At 41.4% G+C, this 16,439-nt stretch overlaps 1 protein-coding gene across 3 annotated transcripts in view; it reads left to right on the top strand.

The window, feature by feature from the left end:
• Positions 1 to 16,439, top strand: part of MGAT5 (mannosyl (alpha-1,6-)-glycoprotein beta-1,6-N-acetyl-glucosaminyltransferase) — a 148,852-nt gene that overhangs the window by 93,381 nt on the left and 39,032 nt on the right. For all 3 annotated transcript variants that reach the window (XM_025197563.1, XM_025197562.1, XM_006018383.3), the window contains one exon: positions 13,935 to 14,084. In XM_025197563.1, the coding sequence (XP_025053348.1) occupies positions 13,935 to 14,084 (150 nt within the window). The remainder of the gene's footprint in view (positions 1 to 13,934; positions 14,085 to 16,439) is intronic.

A 16,439-nucleotide genomic window follows, 5' to 3' on the forward strand; every position in this document is an offset into this window, starting at 1 on the left:
GAAATGTTTAAAGCTTATCCTAAGTTTGAGCTCACTTATACGTATCTGTAGGGAATAGAGAGGGAGAGAAAAAGTCAGAAATGGTTGGGGAAAGGGGAGGGAATACATTTTAAAATAAATTTAAAAAAAACAAACTGGGGGTTTTGCTACAGTGAGAGAAACTAATGCAAGAGACCTGAATAATTAAAAAACTGGAAAATTAGCAATACCCCAGGCAGCCAAACTGATTTAAAGCAATATTCTGAGGCTTGCACTGTACCAGCACCAACAGTAAATGCAGACATCAGTTTTACTTGCATCCTGCTTACATTGATTGCTAGGGCTGAGCGAAGCTTTGGGTGCTGATTTGATTCGGAGGAGATTCGGTGGCCAACTCTCCGAATCGAATCAGGGGACCAATTTAAAGGTCTGAATTGATTCAAAGCTCTCTCTAAATCTTCAGAAAAGATTGAGAGCTTTGATGATTTGGGCCCCACCAGCCCTAGCTCAGTATTTTAAAGAAAAGCCTTGGTGCTCATCAGGTTCTGCTGGGCGAGAGGGCGATCCCCGCTGCCCCACATTGTCCCACGCTGCGTGGGGGGCTCTGCATGTGCCCCCCGACCCATCCCCCCACTTCCCCAGTCCCCCCACGGGTGTCCTGCCTGGGCCAGCTCCAGCCCTTTTAAGAAAACAAAAATGGAGAAAAGCCTCAGGACTCACCACTCCTGCAGCAGCCTCAGGGCTTCGGGGGCTTATGCAGAGCCCCCCATGTGGCACAGGGCAGTGAGGGGTAGCAGGGCTCACCCCCTGCCAGTAGGAGCGGTGAGTCTGGGGGCTTTGAGGGGTTTTATTTTCTTAAAGGCCCAGAGCTGGCCCAGGCGGGGCACCTGTGGCGGGACTGGGGGAGCGGCCAGGGGTCAGGGTGCTCATGCAGAGCCCCCCACACAGTAGGGGGCAGTGCGGATTGCCCCCCACCCAGCAGCAGCACCTGCTGAGCTGGGACTTTTTTTCCCAAAGAGCTGGGAGCTGGGGGGGGCATCCATTGCCGGGCTGGGAGAAGGGAGGGGGATGGTCCTAGCCTGGCTGATTCGGAGATTCGGCTGATTTGGCTGAAGCGAATCAGGACAATGATTTGAATCGCTGAATCGAGTTACTGTCTCCTGAATTGGCCGAATCCGAAGCGAGTACTAGCTGCTTCACGCAGGCCTATGAAACTATAATGACTGCTTCAGCATTTATACTTCTGAAATTTTAATCTTTCCAGTTTAAAGCTTGAGTCCTTCAGGCTGTATTTTCCTGTTGGCAAAGCCTTAGGAAAAGACTCATCAGCCTGTTGTCATCCCATTAATTTGATATGAAAGGCCTTATCATGAGGTTTTTAAAAGTAGGTGAAAGTAATTGGCATACAGTAATAACAGCTCTGCACTCGGTGATCAACAGAACTGTCTTTTCTCAAATGGCAAGTTTATTGTAGCTGTTGAAGAAAATGACTCAAAGATCTTGTGACTATTATTCTTCCTTTTGAAGTCTGAGGAGATATCATTTGCTGGTCTTTGATGTGACAATTAGTCCTTTTAATCTAGTTTGCAGTACAAGCAGCAGAAATTGAGGGACTAACCTAGTATGAAAAAAATTTCTGCTGAAAATTAAACAAGTCAATTTTGTATTACCAGTTATCATGCTCTCAGCTTTCAGGTTATTGTTGAGAGCCCCAAAACATGGGGAGAAAATGTAGAAGCCTTTAGTCTGGTAAAATATCTTCACAGATGAAACAATACTGTAAGGAATCAAGTGACTTAATGGAAAGGATCAGTGTATTGGCTTTTATATTGTAGTATATTTATCTGAACTGCTGTGAGTTTATTAGAAAATAACTAATGTATGTTAGTCAGTCCCAGTAATTTTGATGTATGAAAATGTCCTTTATGCTTTTTTGAATATTTAAAAGACCAAGATTACTTGCATGGCATTTGCATAAAATGGAACTACTATTCATAAATGGCTCAGGCTGATATCTCCTAGGGGCTTTTATTTCCTATTAGGAGTGTGAGCCTCTTCCCTGACAAAAAATTTGCCTCTGGGTCCAGCCCTTTACTTTTGGAAAAATTGCAGCCTGTGTAATTGCATAGTTATATGTAACTACAGGTATTCCTCACTTAACGTTGTCCTGGTTAATGTTGTTTCACTATTGTGTCACTGATCTGTTAGAGAACATACTTGTTTAAAGTCATACAGTGTTCGGCTATAACGTTGTTTGGCTGCCAGCTGCTAGTAGGTAACAACTGTGGTGTAATTGGATTAGCTTAACATCGTTTCACTTGGTCACATTTTTCAAGAATGTAACTACAACCTTAAGCGAGGAGTAGCTGTAGTTGAAGGTAGAAGGTAAGCCTTAGAAAAATAAGATGGGGTTATGTTTCAAAATATTGGCTATGCTAGAGAAAGTGAGAGATGCAATATATATTACTTACACACACACACACACACACACACACACACACACACACACACACACACACACTAGCAGATTGCCTGTCATAAATGACAGATGGCTTACAAATAAGAAGAAAAAACAGGTAGATTTTACTTTTTCCAGTGACCCATGAGTGACTGGCCTAGTAAGTAGACAAAAGGCCTGGGAGCTTGGAGTCCTGGATTCCCCTCCCTCTCATCTCCCTCCCTCACCGGCTTCTGTTGGGTCCCAGCGGTGTGCTCCCCACCGTCATGGGGGGCAGGCAGGGACGGAGCCCCAAGTCTGGCCCCGCTGCCGCTTCTCATCCATTCAGGGGAGGGGGGGCAATGTGTCCATTCCTCCCCTCTCCCTACTCTGTTGTTGCCGCCTGCAGGGAGAGGGGTGAGGGGGCTGGCCCCCTGCACCTCCCCGCTGCTATGTCCACTCCATCACCATTGCCTGCAGGGAGCAGGGACCCTGCTCCGTCCCGTGTCCCCGCCATCATGGCAGTGGTCTGCTGTGCCATCTCCTGTGTGAATGCTCTTTAAGCACTCTGATTGGCTCTTTCAGTCAGCCAATCACAGTGCAAATAAAGTGTTACAGACAGACTAAGGCTTTTGTATGTATAGAATGCAAAGATGATCCAATGCAAATGTGTGTATATATATATATTTGTGTTGGATCATAGTTTTACTGCAGACGTAAATTAATGTATTAAGAAAACTAGCAATTGGTGTAGAATGTGAAAATTAGTCTTGTTTGCATAGTGCTAGTTGCTCTATTAATAGTGTGCCAGAAGAGGAACAGAAAATTCATTCTTAGCTTGTGGCATAGTTGTTGTTTGTGATACAAAGTTCAAAGTGTAAATTCCTTGATACCTGGTGGTATCATTAACAGTATCATTAACCTCTTAACCATGGTATCATTAACCTCTTTCCTGCCAGGGGCAGGGGGCCGGACACGATGATCCGTTGTGGTCCCTTCCAACTCTACAATCTATGAATCTGAACAGGAAGAGAGAAAATGAAATTCATGGTTTTTAGGTCTCAGATAGTCCTGAGTCACTGACACAAATGTTTAAGAATTGTAGTTGCATAAAGTTTTGCGCCATGTATTTGATCAAATACCTGTAGACTTTCCTTGATTATACAGTAATCTGGCTGCTTCTGTTTGAAATACAGTGGTCAAAATTGTTTCAAAACTTTGAGTAAAACCTTTGTACTCTTTTTCAATAGAAAAAATGCTCCAAAAAAGTCGCTAGTAGTAAAGTAAGAGAGATTTATGACTCAGTTGATGAAAAAGTGATGCCATTTGTGCTCACAAGCCCCAGTAGAAGAGGATATGTTTTGGTCTGAATTATTTTTGCTGCCTAAGAGCTTTGGAGTGTTCATATAAATTCTACTGGGATTATTCCAGCATGGATAAAGACTCTTATAAGAAGTCTAAAGTGAACATGAAAGTTATTTGTTCTTCTCAAATTATAGTCATATTCCAGTATTTAGGCTTTGAAGTTGTTTGTCTGTACATCTTGACCTGCACTTTTCCCGTGAATCTGTATACTTTGTTGTGTACAGAGTACTCATGAATTATTGCTACTTTCCCTTGTGTATTCTTCCTGTGTTTTAAACAGCAAAATAGGTTGATATTTGGAGGTTTTATGATGGCTGATAACATAGGAAAATTTGTATCAGTTGTCCTCAGTTGCTGCCTATTAATACACATTATAGTCTGACTTGGAATAGGGGGACTAGTGGAAAAGCTGTTTGCAGGCTATGACAATTTAACTACTATCTGTGTACAACGAAGCATATGCTACTAATATACTGCTTTTACTGCTACAGTTCATTCTGGATGGCCATATTTTCTGATACATTTTGAATTATGAAAACTACCATGATTGAAAACTACCATAACTGAAGATTTTCCAGATCTTCAATCATTACTAGTATTTTTTTTTAGCCAGGACCCTATTGCAGGATAAAAAAGAAGGGTAAAGGTGTCGCCCCATAGGAACTCATTTCCACAAGCAGCCACAGTGTGTTTCAGGTAGAGGTGTTTTACCTGTGTCAGAAAAGCCATGTTGCCAGTCAGGCAAGTAATGCATGTAGCTGCCATATTGGAATCCAAGATGGCTGTCGTGAATTCATGTTTTGGGCAATATTTCAGTCCCATTAGGGTTAGAAAATTAATTCCAGTATCGAAACCAACATTGTATGAACCAAGTAACATTTCTGTCATGGTAACCACAGTGGATTCCAAAATGACTGCTGCAAATTTACAATTTTCTTCATTATTAGATAACCAAAGAGACTCTCCCTTATCGCTCTTAAGCAAATGTTATAGTGCAGCCAGGAGCATCACTGAGTCCAGCAAAGCACGGGAGATACGACCTGGAATCTACAAGATGCATCATATATCTTGAAGTAGATTTGCAGTCAACGATTAGCCAAAGTCCACCTGCAAGAATTGTGTGAATAAAACAGCCACTCGTTCACCATAGGATAATTGCTGAATTCAACACTTGTGGCAGCATTCTTGACAGACTATCACGTTGTGTTGGTCCTGTGCTGCAGCATTCCAAAAACCTCATTGGCACCATTCTTGCTTCAGTTATTTTACACGCAAATGACATATTGAAAGACTGGTAAGAAAGTTGCACAAGGTAGAAGATGAATGGGAAACCCTACCAACAACATCAAGTGAAGAACACATTAGGACACCAAGCAGATCATCTTCTCTAGCAGTTCACTGGAGGATGTGCATATTCTGCCAGAAACTTTCTAATAAGAAGAGACTAAGTCAGTTGTTGCTGTTTGAATCTGCCAGTGCAATACACAAGCTAGTGGAGGTGAATCAAGTGTTGCGTTGCCAAATTGGGGTTGAAGATCTAATAGCTGCTGAGGCATGTTGCCATTCTAAATGCAGACGGGAGGAACAATGGAAGCAGTAAGTCTCTTGTTCCCATTCACATGCAGAGATTGCACAAGAAGATATTCTTTTTTCTCCTGAAGTGAGAGCAGGGCATCAAGTGATGGATGAGCTAGATGCCAGTTTTGCATGGAGAGAAGTGTACAGTTTGAAAGATATACTTGAAAAGTATTGCGATTTAGCAGAAGATGAAGGTGGTGAATGTCCTCTGACAACATGGAAGCAAATGAAGCAAGAACTCCAGGCTTGCTACAAGACAGCTGTTCAGTTTCAGCACCAAAGAAATGCATATCTTCCACTCCTTGTCTTCTGAACTGTGACAACTGGTAAAGCCATACAAGCAGTTGTGACTGCATATAAATGATGAGGAAGCCACTGGCCTGCAGTTCAGAGAAAAGGTTTAGGACAAACAAAAATTGTACTATGCTGCTCTCAGTATCAAAGCAGATTTAAAGTTATAGCTGGCATGAAGGGATACAGCAACCTGAATGAAGAGGAAGCCCAAAAATGTGTTCCTGATAGCCTTTATACATTGGTCCCTTTGATTTTGGAAGATGACAATGAGATGTCTTAGATGTTGAAAGTAATTCGCAAGATAAGATTCTAGACAGAGATGTATTGAATATATGTTAGGATTTGGTTTACCTGCAATCAAGGGGCAAAAACCTAATGCCAAAGCATGTTGGATTAGGCTTGTTGATGCATCATGCAGCTAGATCTAAGAAGCTAGTACAAAGTCTCCCCACTGCTGGATGCAGCATACAGTTCATCACATTGAGACCATCATTGCTGAGAAGAACTTAAAGGAATTTTGGGGAAATTGAGTTATCCCAAGGGAACTCCAGTCTGTGCTTTTCTAATTAGATTCCACAGTGTCACTAGTTGTGACCCACCTGCTAGTTCAGTGGTCACACTAAGAAAACTGCTTGGAAAATGTTCATCCACATTTTTCCGTGATTAAAAATGAAACACCGGTATTTCATTTTATTCATGGAAAAATGTGGATTTGGGGATACTTTTTTTTAATTAAAAAATAGTGGAATTTTTATCAGCGAAAACCAGGATCCCTGGTGATGAGACAGCATGTTGCAGTCGATTATAATAACTACAGGGATTCAGAAATGGATCTAGATGATGAGATCTGAAAAACTGTAATTACCTGCTGTATTAATGTTATCTATACCATTGGATTAGACTATTACATTTTCCTCTTGCTTCAAGCCAACCACATGTCTGTTTCATTGCCATTCAGTTATGTATTTTACTATCTGAATTATCTGCATTCTGAATTTTTTTTTTTTTAAATGGTATTATGCGATATAACTTGAACAAGTAGCCTGGCCTGAGTTATATAATGTTTTCGTTACTGTAGGCCTGCTATGAAATTTGTAGTGATAGAATTTGAGAGATTTTAGTAGTACAGTATTGTTTGCTAGGTTTTTTAATTGCATTGAGTCGATACATGCATGCTGTTGTGTCAGCCATCTTGGAATCCATTGTGGCTACCATGATGAAAATGTTGATTGATCTCTCTTCGGTCAATACAGTGTTGGTTTTGTCATTGGAATTAATTTTCTAACCCTAGTGGGGCCTGAAATGTTGATCAAAATAATGAATTCACAGCAGCCATCTTGGATTCCAATATGGCGGCTACACTCACTACTTGCCAGATTGGTAATGTGACTTTTCTGACGCAAGTAGCCCACCTGTACCTGAAACACACTGTGGTCGCTTGTAGCAATGAGTTGCCTACGACAACAAAATCTAGAGACCTTCTTGTTCAATTTATACCCTACTACTAAGCATTGTTATAATAGAAATTTTCTGTCACGTTAGGGAATATGTTTATACAAACTGCCTTCTGGTTGCTTTTTTTTTTTTTCTGCCTCTCGAATAATGGTCTTAGAAACGTTTACAATCAAAACCATTAGGCTTTAGTTACCCTAAACAAATTTCACTGTCACATTAAGAGAACTAGGGGGAAAGTACTACTTTGATAAATTGTAAAGAATGTTCTGACTCAAAATTGTAATAATTTTATTTTCATATTTTTGTTCCATTAAATGAGATGTCAAAATGAGGTTTATTTAAATTTCTCTCTCTCCTTTTGACTTAGAACCTTGGAATTACATGGTTTATGAGGAAAGGAATTTAATTCAACATAAAGTAGTCATATTACAAAAAGAGTAAAGTTCTTTGGCATACCACAGATTTATGTCATCCGTTTCTTACAAGAATTATATTTCACAGCTCAAATATTAATGGGGGGGAACCCTTATATGTCCTAATCTAGCTATAACTTGTTTTAAAAGCTTATTGTAAAAGATTATGCATTTCCCTACCAAAATTTTACAGATACTAGATTTAATTTTTTTTGTGTCCAATTCATCTTCTTGACTATATTAAGAACTATTCTCTTGACCATATTTTAAAATAACTTTTTTTGCTTCTGTTTTATGAGAGACACATCTTTTACAGAAAATAACTCCTGAATGTGATGGAAAAACACACGCTTGTAACATGTATAAGGAGTTAAGCTGGGCATACGTGGTCTAATACGTTTACCATTTTATCTTTTGCATGATGGAGATGCTCAGTGAAGAAAGAGGGTTTTCAGTGGATGCCTAAATTACTTAGGCACTTTAAAAAATCCTGACTGGTGCCAATTTGCATCTTCAGGCACCTGAGTCTGACCACTGTATTATGTTTCTCTACCTATACATCTGAAACGAGGACCAATGTATGGTTCTATACAATCAAGTAGGGAAATTATGAAGGAGCAATTTTTGTGCATGCTTATTTTAAGATGAAATGCAATGCATAAGAGCTATGCAGCTTCATTTCATTGAAATGTGTGAACAGAGACAGACCTATTTTTTTCTTTTCTAGATGTTTACTCTTAGCCCTTTTTTCCTTTGCTGCTTACAGTACTTCCACGTTCTTTATAGTGAGCAGTGTATGGCATTAGCTGATAAGATTCAAGGTGAGTTTTTTATTGCTTCTGTAGTAGGGAGACATCTAGTAGGCAGATTGTGTTGTTGTTAATAACCATGTTTTATAGCCTTGTCTAATTTCACATTTAAAACACCAAACGATAACTCATGGGTTTTGTTTGTATCAAAAAGAAGGCTTTAGTAGATTAAGATGTGCCGCTACCATTAAACTCTGCTACATTAAGGAATCAGGCTGTTTTGTCCCATCTGTAGTTTTCTTGCTACTTAAAAACAAGTCTACATGAAAAGGATAGCTCTCTAGAAAAAAAAGGAGCATTTAACCTTTGAAGTCTCATTTATCCTCCAAAAGGGGAAAATCCAAAATTTCAAGCATAGCACAAAGGATGTATCTGATCCCCAATCCTGTACCACTTTTCATTTTATAATTACTAGGATTTAGGCTTTTTAAAAAATTGGTTTCATTTGGAAGTAAAAATTCCTAAGACACTGTAGGAATGTAACTAATGACTATAGCAAGGACTGGAGGTTAGTACTTTGTTTCTATGGCCTGTATTTTTAGTAATTTTCTTAGTGATCCTATGCACATTATTTAACAACTTTATGCTCAGTTTGCTTAATAATAATAGTAATAATGATGATGGTAATAATAATAGTAGTAGTAGTAGTAGTAGTAGTAGTAGTAATAAGAGCTGCTGCCTTTCTTCTAGGTATGTCTTGTTTGTAAAGCCCTTAAACTCATAAAAGGGGGGCACTGTTGTAGGAAAAAGGCCTTTATAAATAAGAAACATTCTCTGAGAATATTATGCAAGTCACAGGCATGCAGCAATGTACTTTGTGTTATGTTTTGTTCCTGTTTATAGTCCATTTCTTACCTGAAGTTGTTCTTTTCAGGCACTAAATTTATAGCGAGAGTTATAGACAACACTCTGTATGCCAGCTCAAGCTGTAATAATAAATATCTAAAGAAATAGTCTAGTGTAGCATTTTATTGTTAACCATGTTTTAATCTTACTGTCATCAAGATTTATTAGTATTATCAAGCTACTGCACAGTAGCATCACATAAAAGATGTTCACCGGTGCTACTGTGCATTTATTTCGTACAGGCAGTCCTCGGACTTTTAACATGATTGGTTCCTGACAACCGCATCTTAATTCCAAACATCATAACTCAGAACCAATTTTCCTATAGGAACAATGTTATAAATGGGGGACTGGTCTCTGAACCAAGGCCCAATACCCTATTTTCACCAAAAATATCCCAGAAGTTTGTACTCAATCAATTATAAATGAGTAATATAGCTACATTAATGTATATTGTAAATAGCAATCATGTTGATTTGGAAGGACTTCTTTGAAGTGACTTTGCTGGACTTTTTGAAGGGTTCTTCGCTAGAGTCATCTCAGGAGTCTTGGCTGTAGGTTTTTCTGGAGTCTTATCTGCTTTTTTAAAGAAAGTGTCCAAGGAAGTTTGGACAGATGTATTTCAGGGAGATGGGTGATGCAGCCAACTTGTTCACTGGTGTGGTATGGCATTGGATCAAGCGTCGTAAAATTGAAGCTAAAAGTTGAAACAGGGTAACAATTTATAAATGTCATAAGTGCCGTTTGTTGTAACTTGAAACGTCTTTAGTCGAGGACTGCCTATACTTCCTAGTACAAGTGCTAAATAAATGCATGGTAACAACTGCGCAGTAGCATCTCATCTCATGTAGATGTACCTACAGGTGCCTTCAGAGACTATATAAACTTCAGTATGAAGAGGCTAGGACCCCGTCTACACTTTACACGTATCACACAGTTAACTGATTAATTGCTTAATTATATTGAGATCAGCTACATATGCAAAGTAGCTGTCACACAATAAAAAGTTTCAACCAGCTATAAAATTAGACTTCAAAAATGTGTATAGACTTTATAGCTAGTTGCTATTGAGCTTTAATTTGCATGTGTAGCAGGATCTCCCCTGCGGCTGGAAGCCCTCGCAGCTGACAGGGCTCCCAGCCACAGGGGTGTACTATGCCTAGCGTGAAATGCCCACGCCCTGGGGATCACAGCTGTTGTGATCCCCAACGCTCAGGGGTGTGTGAAAGCCCCAGGTCCATGTGGTGCTCTTGGTTCCAGCTGCAGGTGAGTCACAGCTGGGACTGAGAGTCCTGCACCTGAGAGGGCTCTGGGTCCCAGCTGTGCCTCACACCCTGTCAGCTGCAGGGTCCCTGGGTTCTGGCTACACATGGCCCCCACAGCCAAAAAAAGCCGATATCTGATAATGTAAATTTTCCTTGTATTGGTTCTGATCCGATATGGCACCAACATATCAGTGCATCTCTACAGGAAATTCTTGATAATAAGATCTATCAAATTGGAGAGTCCCTGAATGTTTTCATTCTAGCTTCGCCACCAGCTATATCTGGACTTGGTTTGCCCAGCTGGCTAGTATTTTGCCTCTGCTTCTCAGTTTCTGCATATGGCAGGAATATTCACATCTGTAGAAAGTTGCATGATTGACTTTGAAGGGTAATGTCCAAAAAGTAAATTCCACTTCATATCATTCGTTGAAATATAGTGTGTGAAAACTTTCTTGCCAGTGAATTTATTCATATATTCTTTGCCTTTCCCAGTCCCTTGTCCTAATGAAAAGCACTTGAACTGGTGGGTTGCAGGAAGTAGTACTTAACAGTACAAAGTTGACTATCATTGCACAGGCATCCTGCAAATTACCTATCTTTGGCTTATACAGTACTTTTATAGCTTTAAGGTTTTGTAGGGACTAATCAGCCACTGTCAGCATTGGACAGCTCTTTCATCCCTGCCCCCTTGCCTCCTTCAGAGTAGGAAAGCCCTTTCTGTGAAAGGTAATTTGTACCAGGACAATCTGGATCTCTGATTTGGTTGTCAGACAAGGGCATAGGGTTGTCTCAATTTATTTCATCTCCATGTATAATACTTAGCCAGGACTATTTTTTTTCCTAAAGTGCAGTATGGGGCACAACTACCTGAACAGAGAAATGAAGCAAAGAGGCAGGCTAGAAAAGGGCAAATCATCCACTTCCCTGCAAAAGTTAACCTAACAGCAGAGGAAGCTAACGCTGGAAGACAGGTTTGTTTTTATTTATGAGATGTGCTAGACAGTCACTGCAATCAGCTTTTTTAACGTGTGTTAACAGCTGTCTTGGCAAGCAGTAATAACATTTCACTCATCTGGGTTAGGAGTCTTACTGTCCCAGGATTTTAGACATTGGTAGGGACCTAGTCAAATTGAAATTCCGCAATTTTCACAGAAACTGCAAAAAACAGCACTTTCCACAATTCTGTGCAGAATCACTGGGGGGAAAAAAAGAAACTTGCTAAAAAGAAAGCACTGGCTCCCCAGTGAGAGCCAGCTGCCACTGCAGCCTGGCCTTGTAGCCTTTGGGGGTGGGGGGGCACTGACACAAAGGGGAGCAGCCAAGATGGCAGCTGCCTCATCCTCCCTCTACCACTGATTGGCCGAGAGGGCTGCCTTTTGTGCAGCCCCACCCCCACTACCATTCAATGGCAAGAGGTGGGGCCACATGAAGGACAGCCCTCTGCCAACCAGCAGCAAGAGGCAGGGCTGCTGGGGCCTCTTAGCCAATCAGTGGGCAGGGAGGCTTGCCTCAATAAGGCCACAAAAATGGCAGCCAGTACCATTGCCCATCAGCCAGTACCATTGCCTGTGAAATTGCCCGTCTGCCATTTTGATTTTGGTAGGTCCCTAACTATAGGACTTGCTTAGTTTATCTTATTTGCCTTTCCTGGGAACTCCAATATGGCTGAGAGCCGGCCACCATAATTATTCATAGAATCATAGAAAGTTAAGACTGGAAGGGACCTCAGGAAGTTGTCTTGTCCAACCCCCTGCTCAAAGCAGGACCATCCCCAGCTAGATCATCCCAGCCAAGGTTTCATTTAGCCGGGTTTTGAAAACCCCCAAGGATGGAGCATCCACCCCTTCTCTGAGTAACTTGTTCCAGTGTTTTACTACCTTCCTAGTAAGAAAATTCTTCCTCGTATCTAACCTAAACTTCCCTTGCTGCAACTAAGGAGCAATGGTCTCAATTCTGTTATCTGCCCCTGCTGAGAACGGTCCAGCTCCATCCTCTTTTGAGCCCCCCTTCAGGTAGTTGAGGGATGCTATTAAGTCTCCTCTCAGTCTCCTCTTCTCTAGACTAAATAAGCCCAGTTCCCCCAGTCTTTCCTCAGAAGTCATGTCCTCCAGCCACCTCTCCATCTTGTCGCCCTCTGCTGTATTCTCTCCAATTTGTCCACATCTTTTTTGTAGCGGGGGGCCCAAAACTGGACACTGTACTCCAAATTGGGCCTCACCGGTGCCGAATAGAGGGGAATAATTGCTTCCCTTGACCTGCTGGCAACACGCCTACCAATGCAGCTCTGCATGCCGTTAGCCTTCTATTCATTCTTTTCTTGAAAAAGGCAATGTCGGGGAGGTCCATGGCATTAGAGGAGTTGCATTTTACAGATTATCTGATGGCACCCATGACAAGCATGGTTCCTCTGTAAGTTTCTCTGTTTGACTTGCTCAAGGTCATACAGGATGTCAGTGCCAGGACAGGGACTTGAATCTGAGTCTCCAGATTCCAAGTTAGTACCTTGACTATTAGGCCAGACTATTTTCCCTGCATAGCCAAAAAGAAATAGGGTGTGGAATTTGCATGTGATCAAGCAAGTGAATGGAGGGTAGAAGCCTAGAAACTGTCCTGCCACCAAGGAATAAAAATACACTCATAGTTTGTTTTAGCATTTTATTTTGCAGAGACTTAGCAGAAGCCTGGCCTCTGATTTGATACTAACAAACTGATTACTGACTGTGAATGTGCTCTTGAGTTTGAAATGTTTGCAGTCTTTCCATCTCTCCAAACTCTGGAGATGTGGCAATAAAAATCCTAGTATCTTTGTATACTGGGATAGTGTATCCTGGTGTATCCTTGTTTTTTAATATAAAATACTCCAAGGAATGCATAGCTCTTTCCATATGTCTTTCCAAAATTCCTTTAAAATTTCAGCAGATAAGTAAATATTTGAAGCATTGTCTTAGAACTATTCATATACTTAGTGGTAAGCCCATGTGTAAATGTTGGGAAGAGCACAGCCCTACTGAGATTAAATTAGTTCCTTCACACAGGTGATCCATAACCAATATTATCAAGTTCCTGACAGTCAACTACCTAAAAGCTCTTCTAGCCAGTTTGCAAGGGAATTATTATTTTTATGCCCAGCTGTGCAGAAGTGGTAAGCAATTGCATAAGTATCTAGTTAAAATAAAATAAAATGTTTATACTGGCAGTGTTTTAATGTACCTTGTTTCTTGCAAAGATGCAGTGCCTTAATTACTGTGGTTTTTTGGCTGTGCTTTTTGCCATTGCTTTCTTTGTCCATTGGAATGGGCTATTTGTTAGAAATTCAGACTTCAAACTGCTAGTAAAAAAATATAATAGCAAGTATTATGTGAAAAATGAGAACCACTGAACTCCTCTCATTTATGACACTTTGGACTGTTGTTTACTTGAGGTCTTGGGGTATCACCACTTCCTTGAAGTTTATGAACAATAAAATAATTTTTTGTGTTTGCTTCTTTTATAGGACAAGAAAGCTTATTTGGACATCATTCACACCTACATGGAAGTCCATGGAACTGTGCATGGAATGAGCACGGTTCATATGCCAAGCTATGTGAAAAATCATGGCATCCTTAGTGGACGGGATTTGCAGTTTCTGCTGAGAGAAACTAAAGTAAGTTTATTGGCAAGAGGGACAAATGGCTAAAACCACGAGAACATGATGATATCTGACTGAAATACTATGTTGTTGCTAGCTACCACCTGCATTAAAGGAATTGAATAATACTGGGCCAAATAAAGTACTCCTTAATCTGCTTTTTTAATATGGACAGGTACTCATTTTAAGAAAAGAAAAAAAAAGCCCTAAGCCCATATACTATAGATTGGTAGCTGCTGTTAGGAAATTCAGCCCATACCATCCAGTTTAGGAGAGACATTTTAAAACCAGTTTCACAACACAGGTGCATGCAGTTTTTCTTTTTTGTAAATGTTGTCATGGTCAAAGCAAAGTGAATATCAGCTGAGAATTTACTGTATTTACCCAAATCCAAGACAATGTTGAATATAAAATAACTCCCCAATAATAAGATTCGACACAGAAAAATTTATAAATGTGTTATAGGGAAAAGTATATAGAATCTCATTATTGGAGGGTCATCTTAAATTCACAACCCATTTCCCCTTCCACCCCATTGCTGTGATGGGGCAGGCATTGGCAGGGGAACAGGTGAGGGGGGCGACGAGCAGTGGAGGGGAGTAAAGCAGCTAGACCTAAACCTTGCACCGTGCTGCCTGTCCCCCTCACTGCTTGTCTCTCCTGCTGCCTCCCCCACTCCAGGTCTGTGCCCCACTCCTCAGCGCCTGCCTCCACCGCAGTGCCTGTGCCCTCTGGCCCTCTCACCTCTTGCTCTTCCCTTTACCTGCCCCTCTCCTGAGATGCCTTTGCCCTCCCTCCAACTCCTCCCTGCCCCCCAGTTCCTGTCCTTCTTCCTCCTACTTGCCCCTCACCCCTCCTTAACCTCTCCGTCCCTCCCCCATGCTTTATCTTACCCTGAATCATAGCTCCGGGTCCAGGTCCAGCTCCGGGTTCAGCTCTAGCCCAGGGCATGAAGCTTATGTTTCTTCTGCACCCTTCCCCTCCTCCCTGGCATGGCAGCAGTGTTTGAAGTAGTGGCAGCCCCAGAGTTGGGGCCAGAGCTACCACCACTGCTGCTTCCATGGCTATGTGAGGGCTGCCAGAGCTGAAGCCAGATCCAGGACTTAGAGTAAATGGCAGTAAAGGGAAGGAGGGGGCCAGAAGCCATGTGGAGTAGAGAGTCTGGGGGGGCAGTCAGGGCAGCGGCTGCAGCTCTGACTGAGCCCAGGTGCCACAGCAGCTGCCTTACCTCCCCCCCACAGCCATACTCAAATCCAAGGTAAGGGGCTTTTCTCCCCATGTTGAATAAAGAAAAAAGCCTCATATTGGATTCAAGTAAATGTGAGCATTCATTTTTAAAAGGTACGTGCTGTCTGACAGCAGTCTTACCCTACCCTGCCACTGACTCCAGCCCGCAGTGATCTTCCCTCTCTCTTGGGATGAAAAGCACTTCATTCTCCATGCAGTTCCTTCCTCAGCCTCACTTACTGGGAAGGGAGAAAGGCTGCTCACTCTGCTGCTCTTTTTCAGTGCATTTTGCCTGTGGGCCAGGGTTTTGTATTTGAACTAAAGTTAAGATGAAGGACAGCATCTGAGTTTAAATATGCAAACTTTTGTCTTGGAAGCCAGATGTAGTGCAATGTAATAAACAATTCCAGAGAAGAAAAGACGTGTTGAACTCCAGCACTTCATGGATTGGGTCCTGGTGAAACGTTTAACTTGAATTAGTTGGCTTGTGAAACAAATGTTTTGTTTCATTCTGCAAGACGGAACATGTGGAGCGTTTCCACTTGCTCCTCCGGCCGTTGACAGCTTCTCACTGTGCATTATTACAATGCAATCCATTAGAAAGCAAGTGCCGTTGACCCAGGCCTATCCAGTCAGTGCAGAGTGCCATTATTTTCCAGCATTCTTTGAATAGAAAAATTTCCATCTCTGGTCTGCTAGTGTTTGCAAATTATGACTTTTAATGACAATCACTGTGTATGTGTACTTCATCCATATAGACACAATATTGCCATTTACACAAATCAACATTTAGTAGCAGTTGCCACAGAGACGTATTTGAGATTTGCCTCAGCTTTTCCCTGTACTTGGAATATGAAACCAGTGTATTAATCATGGGCACCACAATGCGTAAATACTGGCATTTTAATGATTACCCTTGAGCACAAAACAGTGCCTTCCTTTCCAATGACATTTGTTCACTCACTGGAAAAATGAAATGGGCAGGTGAACACGCTATATGTACAGCATCCAAGATGCTTGTTTTCATTTCCATAGCAGATAACCGATTGTAATGTCAACAGCATTTGAACACCAGTTTTCATCTTTAATGATATTTTATCAGAATTTTTCTTGGGCTTCTCAACTTGCATCTCACTAAGAATT

Source organism: Alligator sinensis, unplaced genomic scaffold (assembly GCF_000455745.1).
Source record: "Alligator sinensis unplaced genomic scaffold, ASM45574v1 scaffold277_1, whole genome shotgun sequence".
Lineage (NCBI taxonomy): Eukaryota > Metazoa > Chordata > Crocodylia > Alligatoridae > Alligator > Alligator sinensis.